Source organism: Lepisosteus platostomus, chromosome 5 (genome assembly GCF_059453375.1).
Source record: "Lepisosteus platostomus isolate fLepPlt1 chromosome 5, fLepPlt1.hap1, whole genome shotgun sequence".
In the NCBI taxonomy this organism is placed as follows: Eukaryota; Metazoa; Chordata; class Actinopteri; order Semionotiformes; family Lepisosteidae; genus Lepisosteus; species Lepisosteus platostomus.
In genome coordinates this window covers 63347111-63355857 of record NC_142615.1, presented here as the reverse complement: position 1 = coordinate 63355857, position 8747 = coordinate 63347111, and the positions used below count along the sequence as shown (strand labels likewise).

Below are 8747 nucleotides of genomic sequence, written 5' to 3'. Positions count from 1 at the left end.
ATGCCGCCGCCAGAACTTTTTGGCGCTAACTACATGCTGCCGAGCGAGAAAGCTGAGTTTTTGGTTTGGTATGAAGAATGCAAGGGAAGTGTGTTTAACTTACAGAGAGAGGTGAAACGCTACTGCCAGCTGGATGTGGCAATTCTAAGAGAAGGCTGTGTCAGGTTCCAGGACGAGGTCATGACTATGACTATGACTATGACCAGACAGACACGCGTGACTGAGTCAGGGGCCGTCTGCGTCGTGTGCATCGACCCCTTTCAGTTTGTGACCATCGCTAGTTTCTGCATGGCCATGTTCAGACTTATGTTTTTACAGGAAGAAACGATAGCGTTGCTACCCCATGACAATTACCACCGCCAGCAAAAATGATTTTCTACACCCAGCATTCAGTGGCTTATGCACATCGATCACACAGAGCATGTTAAAATCCAACACGCGTTAACCACACCCGGTGAGTTCAAGGTAGGGCCATATTTTCTGGATGGTTATGCCGTAAATGACGGAGTGCAGACAGCCTTTGAGTTCAACGGTTGCTTTTTTCACGGTTGTAGCGTTTGAAATTGTGAAAACGATTTTAATCCTCTGACAAACACTACTTTTGGTTAGTTGTACAGAAAGACGATGGTGAAAATTAATTTTCTCAAAATGAGAGGTTTTAACGTGCGTGTTTTGTGGGAGCACGAGTTCAGAGACATGCTTGTTGAAAATGGTTATGCCTCTGCAACCTCGCGATTCGCTTTTTAGGGGGAGAACAAATGCTATTTGTTTACATTACATTGCACAACCCGGTGAAAAAATTCATTACTATGATTTCACCAGTCTGTATCCGTTTGTGAACAAGCTTAAAAAATACCTACTAGGGCACCCCCCGAATAATTTATAACAACTTTGGAGATTTAAAACAGTATTTCGGTTTTGCGAAGGTGAAAGTTTACCCACCCAGACATTTGTACTTTCCAGTTCTTCCAACCAAAATTGACAAAAAACTGTTTTTCACACTGTGTCGTACATGTGCTGAAACAAAACAGACCACTCACTGCGAGCACAGTGATGAAGATCATGCCTTGACTGGCGTCTGGTGCACCACGGAATTACAGATGGCCTTAGATCTGGGGTATAGAGTGGGTGAAAATTTACGAAATTTGGCATTTCGAAAAGTCCTCACACTATCTTTTTTCCCCGACTACATCAAACTGCATCTGAAAGGGAAACAGGAAGCTTCGGGGTTTCCAGATTGGTTTACGGATGTCACGAAACAACAAAGATATGTCAGCGGATATTATGAAAAAGAGGGTGTCCGACTGGACCCGGGCAACATTAAGAAGAATCCGGCCAAAAGACAGCTTTCAAAAATTGCCTTGAACAGTTTGTGGGGCAAGTATGGGCAAAGAGACAATTTACCACAGACCACCATTGTGAGAAAGCCCGATGAATTGTTCAGGTACTTATTTATGCCATATCATGAGGTGTCGGCCTGTGAGTTTATTGATGAAAACACAGCCTGTGTTACGTGGAAACACACTAAACACCACTATACAGGCCATTCAAACACTAACATTTTCATCGCTAGCTTTACAACCACCTATGTCCGCTTGGAGTTATACAATCTGCTAAATGCTTTGCAAGACCGCTGTCTGTACCACGACACAGATTCCGTTATCTTTGTGAGCCGGGAGGGTGAGTGGAATCCGGAACTTGGTGACTACTTGGGTGAGCTGACCAGCGAAATCAATGCTGGACAACACATCACCGAGTTTGTGTCAACAGGACCCAAGTCGTACGGGTACAAGCTGTCTGGTGGGAAAGCCTGTTTAAAGGTGAAAGGCATTACGCTCAATGTGAACAATTGTGAAAAAGTTAACTTTGAGAGTCTGCGGGACTTGGTTTTTGACTATGGCGTTAACCCTTATGCAGAGTGCCGGGAATTTAAACACATTTCTATTCAACAGCCGATGATCGTGCGTGTTAAAAAGGATTGGCGCATTGAGACCCGGACCTTAAAGAAAACCCAGAAGGTGGTGTACGACAAGCGGGTGCTGCAAGAAAATTTGACATCGTTGCCCTACGGATATTAACACGATGGATGTCAGGTTAAAACACCCGTTTTCATGCATTTTGTCCAGACCCTCAAATTGCGGTAAAAGTTATTTTATAAAACAGCTCTTGGAGAACGGTGATACCGTTATGACTCGTAAACCCGAAAACATAGTCTGGTGTTACAGCTGCTGCCAACCTCTATACGCTGAGTTGCTTGTGAAATTTCCATACATTCAGTTTATAGAAGGGCTACCGACGTCGTTTTCCGATGACCAGCTACTGCTACCGGATAGAGTAAATTTGATTATAGTTGATTATTTGATGGAGTCTGCGTGTAAAAATAATGAGATAGAAAAAGCTTTTACAAAATACGTACACCACCGAAACCTCAGGATCATGTATATCGTCCAAAATGTGTTTTGTCAAGGCCGGAAAAGTAGAACTATCGCGTTAAATACAAAGTACATGGTGCTGTTTAAAAACCCTAGAGATAAACTACAGATTACAACCCTGTCACGGCATATGTATCCCGGTAAAGCCAGATTTTTTGGGAAGCGTTTGATGACGCTACTAAAAAACCTTTCGGTTACTTGTTGGTGGATTTAAATGCCGACACCCCAGATGACTATCGCTTGTGAACAGGTCTTTCCCCCCCAGATGTACCCGTGGCTTATGTATTTAATGAATCTAAAAGACGGTGATCTCGCAACCACAGACTCAGTCGAAAAAACACGTTCGGGCCGTCGTCATGTCTTCACGCGTTCGGAGAAACCTGACACTTACATTTTCTGGTAAAAGCCAGCCCCAGTCACCAGAAAGCTATTCTCTGTGGGGCTTCAGATGATTTTGTACAGGCAATAGCTAAGCCTGCTAAGCAGTTTGGGACCCTGAAGAGAAAGCATAAGCTTTTAAAGACTTTGAGTCAAAGGGGTCTTTCTCTTAAAAGAAAGAGACTCTTGGTGAACCAGTCCGGCAGTTTTATCGGGACACTGTTGAGTATTGTAGTACCATGGATTACGGAGCTTCTACAACACCAATAATGGACCACACTGAAAAAAAATGTACCTTGTACCTCAAAAACAGCTCGATCGACTCCCAGACTGGTCCGGCAAAGAAACCGATGTGAGAAAAATAACAACCCGCAGGTTGGATGACGAAATGAGAGACATTTTTCAGAACTCGCATCTGCCTGAATATGAAAACGTGAAATTATATAATCAGCTGTTACAACGGTATTTGACATTAGTATGCCAGGAAGTTTCTGAAGAGGGGACTTTAACTGTTGTACAACCCGAAAATGCACCCGCCGATCTATCACACGCATTACCACAACAGCCGTCATCGACCGACGCTGACTTTGGGTATATTTTAGACAGTGCGTCTCAGTGGTTCCAGAGAAATGCCGAGATATTGTTAAAGACTATGGCACACAATAAACCGTTAATAGCCGGGAATTAAAGAAAATTTGTGTACAAGGGGGCACCCGTTGAGGGCTCTCACATGATTGATCTTGTCAGGGCTCTCATACAACAGTCAAAGGTCAAAGAAATATAGAGGTGCTGAAAAATGAACCCCAATGTCTTCTAGGTTACGCTGGCCAGTAATTCATCCTCAAAGATGTTTCCAAAGAATACCAGCACGTACTTCACAGAGCATCTGGCAAAGGCGATTGACCTGGGGATTGAAGTGGGTCTGGTCGAGCTGCACTATCCGCATACGCTAAACACGTTTGATCAAGATGAAGATTTTCTGTCCATATAGTCTCATCGCTGATGAACATGTACCTTACCTAGAGGGTACTACTGCAACATCGATCAGCTCATACATGAAATGAAACGTGCTGTGGAAAAAGTTCTGTTAAACCTCTCTATTACACTAACCTTCACATCACTGGACATAATGAATTGTTCAATATTCTCACATTTGAGAAAATTTTGGAAGGTCCTGTTAAGAAATTCTTTTCTGTCATCAGTTTGTAGCATTTTAGGAGTACGACCCTCTTGAAATATATTTCGGAAATCACTTGTCACGACACCTCCAGACTTTTCAGTGGCACGGCCCAGGCATATTTAGACAACATGTCTATATGTGATGAGATGTAACAGAAACCATCGTTGAACTCACTGTAGTCCCTCATGTTCACCAAGTCGGCCTGCCACTGCCAGTCCATTTCAGGTACCAGCGTCCTGCTTCTCTTAAAGCTCACACGTGCTGGCTTGTGTAGAATATAAGCCAGCTGGCCGGACAACCAGTCTGACACCCGGTCGCGGCTGGCACTCACACCCCGGGAAGTTGTGGCCCTCACCAGACTCCCCACGCTGCCGTAACTTAGTTGGCAAGACCTGGGTTTGAGCCTATACAGTGAGGCACGAACTAGGGCGGGAGCGGCAAGTGCACAAGCCCTAGAACCTGAATCCATTACAATAACAAAAGGACAGAATTAAATGGGGTTAATTTCGAAATCGCAAATATGAGATACCATAGCGCGTTTTTTTTCCACTTCCTGGCGGAAACGGGCTTCCGTAGTTTTGTGTATTCTTGATGCATCACAAGGAGGTACAGATGCACCCATTCAAAGTGCGCGGTACAGACACGTACCGGAAGTAATTGGCTACGGCGTCGCGCATCGTGACGCATGATGATGCGGGGTACCGCGGTATGTGATTGGTTGACCGACAGGGGCACTCGTAGTCCGTTGGTCTGTCGTAGAAAGACTTACAGTACAGTAAACGTCTTTACTGTGCCCGTTGTAGATATTGAATTTTACCACTGAAGGGAAATCTTAGTAGCTGAGCATAAAAAGAATAGGAGCATACTGTAACGTGTGTGAAGGCCATAAACAATATTAATTTTGGAACATAAACATACAGTATATGGCTGGTCTTGGTACTTTAAAGTAAAAAATACACACCAGTATTCCATTTCTCCCTAAACCTTTTAAGCATCGAAGTCTTTATCTAAAGAGATACCGGAGTCAACAAGCATACTTTTAGAATTTGATTAATAGGGAATATAATATAGAATTGCGTATCTAAAGAATTTAATAGCGATATGATTATATTCGTGACTGCGACAGGGCTGTGTAGGGCTGTTTCGCCTCCCTCTTCTGCAACTTCCCTTGTAGCCTACTGGTCTAGGTGTGTGACTACCAACTGGCAGGTTGTGTGTTCGAATCCAGCTGGTGCTGGACTTTTATTTTAACAAACATTTCTTCGAAAAAATAGAATAGCGATATTATGGACAATCAATTGACTTTTATATTTCAAAATATCACAACATGATCGATTCTAAGTCATTTTTGACAACGGTCCCTGCTTCTGCTTCCTGCTTCTATTGTGTGTGTGTGTGTAATAGAGTAAATTTTTATAGAGAAATGGAGGCTGGACAGTATGCGTTACAATATAAACATTTATATTGATTTAAATCGTGTTTTGATTTAAATCGCGAACGCGTGTTTAATTATATGTGTTTTTTAATCATAATCAGGCTAATGCAACATAAATTGATACAGTATCTTTGTCTTCTAAGTATCTTAATAAACTTTCAGCATAGCTTTCTACCCATTTAGATTTATATTTCTTGGGATTTTGGGATCAAACGTGGAAGGATTAGATTGTAATCGTTTTTATTTTTCAAATACGTTTTAGAAAAGTGTAATTTATACCTGCCCAGACTGTACACCTTCCTATACCCCGCCTTTCATTCCTGTAATGCTCTTCCCCGCGCACCCCAGCCGGGCACTCTTCGGCCTCTGCCTGGGGCGAATGTATATTTTGATATTTACACCCGGCGCGGCACCGAGGGAGGGTCTGCATTTATAACTTAGTTTTTGAAATTAGTCAAGCAATATGAAGCATCTCCTTTTACTTTTAAGTCCCTTAAATACATTGAGCACAGCTTTCTCACCACTTAAGATTGCTTTTTGATACCATCCTTACACAAAGCAGAAACTTTCCGATGACATACAGTACAAGTGGAAAGATTACAGATTTTAATCGTCTTTAATTTTGTTACGTTATACATTTTAGGAACGTTTCATCTAAACCAACACCACAAAACCATTCTCGATTGTATTTCTGAATGTTATGTTACACCCACAGTAGTTCAAGGCTTTAAATACATCGAATTAAGAAAGTTATGTGTAGCACTTTAGATCTTTTTTTCTGAACCAGGGAAAATCTGATCATGTTTCTCTATAACAATAAAAAAAAACTTTATTTTACATATCACCTTTAAAAGTGGTAGTACTTTTTTTAGTACTATATTTTTGTATTATATTCCCTATTAATCAAACTCTAAGAGTATGTATCTGCTTGACCCCTCCTCCCGCCCCTCTCTGTGTACAGTAGAGCCTCCTGTCCAGCCAGCACATGTCCACAGAGATTCACAACAGCAACATATCATAAAACGTTTGCACATATAGTTAAATTATTAGTTGTTTTCCAGGAAGTTAAAAAAAAAACACTTGAATTACTTATCCAGTCTCTCGAAATAAAGTTATTTTTCAAGCAATGCAACAAACGTCGGGCGGGCAATGTGTTTTTTTTTTATCCAACATTGACAGCCACATCTTAAATCTTGTCAGTCAGGTCTTTTTTCTCTAGTTGAATTGTGGTTTACACATCGCACGACTTTAAAAGCTAGAAAGACAGGTTTCGAGTCACATTAGCTGGCGAGCCTTGTTAACAAAAAAACAGACAATACCTATGGAGGGGGAGGTCAAGCCAGAGAGAGAGTTTTTTACCCTCTGTCTAAAAACCCAAATAACCCAGGGCAGAGACTCCGGGGGGATCATTGCGTGGTACAGAGCGGAGCTCAGTCAATTCTTATGGAATGTGTTTTCTTTCTTCTTTTTTTCAGCATGGAATAAACCTGTTACTTGATTCATATGGATGCCTGGTTCTGCCGGGGATTCAAAACATGTTTTATTTTATTTTTTAATCGGGTATCAAAGGGAATAGGCAGTATAACCCTGTTCATGCACAAACTGTGGCATGTTACATTGATTTGGGTGTCTCCTCTTGCCAGAGAGCTCTAAATTGCATTTTGAGAGCGGTTTTTGACTTTTTTTAAATTGCATTTTGGGCACGGACAGCACATACAATGGTTAATGAACTGCGCCAAGAAATTTAAAATAGTATTCTTTAGGTGTGAGGGTAGGAGTGGACCGCAGCAGGCTTAATCAGCAAACCAGGAAAACAAAGAACAGGACAGGTGAGACGTGTATCCAGAAAGCGAGTGATCAGAAAAAGGAAATGGTGTTACGCCCAGGTTTTCGACCCAATTGTTTTAACTTGCTAATGCATCAGACACATTTCCTGGCGTATTGTGTTTTAAATAAAATAGGAGTGTCTTTCCCTGGCATTAGCTCATCGGTATAGTGTAAGTTTTATCTGTACCATATCATACAGTATATAGGTACAGAATTCAAGCTGCACCACTGTATCGCTTTGGTAAGGAGACGGACAATGACCAAAATCACGAAGACTCTCTCACACCAAATAATGAAGATGAAAAGAAACGGGAAGTCAACACGGGACATTGTACAGCAGTTGGCTTTGATGGACATCTTCGTTTCTGAAAGCACAGTGAGAAGGCATTATAAAGGGGAGAGGAGGCAAAGAGAATCTAAACCGAGGACGATTCAAAGGTAAATAAATTTCTAAAAATACCTTTCTTGCATGTAAATACAACTACACACATTATTTTTAAAACTAACTGTTGATCTCTTTTTTTTCAAGTCCTATTGTGCGAGCTATCGACAAACTGACTGATGAAAATGATGAGCTACCGGCGATGCAAGTCCAAAGACGGCTCTGGGCTGACCTCGGTGCGACCATTAGCCCGACATCGATAAGAAGAGTACGCAGGAGGCTTGGATGGAGATACAGAAAAACCAACACATGCCCCATGATAAGACTAAAAAACAAAGAGGAAAGACTCAAGCAAGCGCTCCAATGGATTGAACAGGGGGAGGCACTTCAGGATGTACTTTTTACCGACGAAACAGTGGCTCTGGAACAGTTTTCAACAATGGCATTTTGCAAAAAGGGGAGACATGTGGACAAGCCAAAGCCCAAACATCCACTGAAGGTTCACGTCTGGGGGGGGGTATATCTAGAAGAGGCTCGGGACCACTTCTTATTTTCGAAGGAATTATGGACCGTGTATTCTTCGAGGAAGTCGTGGTCACACACCATGCCGCCCCATATATCAGGGAGCAGTTTGGATCAAGGCACCGTCTCTCAAGACAACGATCCGAAACACACAGCAGCAAGGGCGAGGCTTATAGCAGAAGGAGTGAACTGGGTGAAAACTCCAGCCGAATCCCCAGATCTAAATCCGATAGAAATGGTTTGGCATTCGTTGAAAGACTACGTTCGGAAAACTGCTAAGCCCGTCACAAAGCAGGAACTGATCGATGCGATCTATAAATTCTGGGAGGAAGAACTGACCGAATAAAATTGTAACAATTTTATTAACAGGCTGTTTCGTGTTCTTCCTAGGATTGTTGACCGGTTCGGGGGACATTCGGGAATGTAAGTCTGAGAAAGAGTCTCACATTTGTGGACAGTCTGTCCACAAACAAAACGTAAAAAAAACAATTACTTTTTGTCAATGAAAACCGGTGTGTCTCTCTCTGCTGGATGTCCCTCTCACTCTCTGCTGAATGAATAAAAGCATTTTATTAAAAACGCATTTGCGTT

General features: G+C 42.1%; 1 protein-coding gene across 1 annotated transcript in view; it reads left to right on the top strand.

The window, feature by feature from the left end:
• LOC148670971 (zona pellucida sperm-binding protein 3-like) overlaps nucleotides 1-8747 on the top strand; it is a 44196-nt gene continuing 35449 nt past the window's right edge. Inside the window, exon 1 of the mRNA XM_088631039.1 lies at nucleotides 1-68. Within this exon, the coding sequence (XP_088487165.1) occupies nucleotides 1-68 (68 nt within the window). The remainder of the gene's footprint in view (nucleotides 69-8747) is intronic.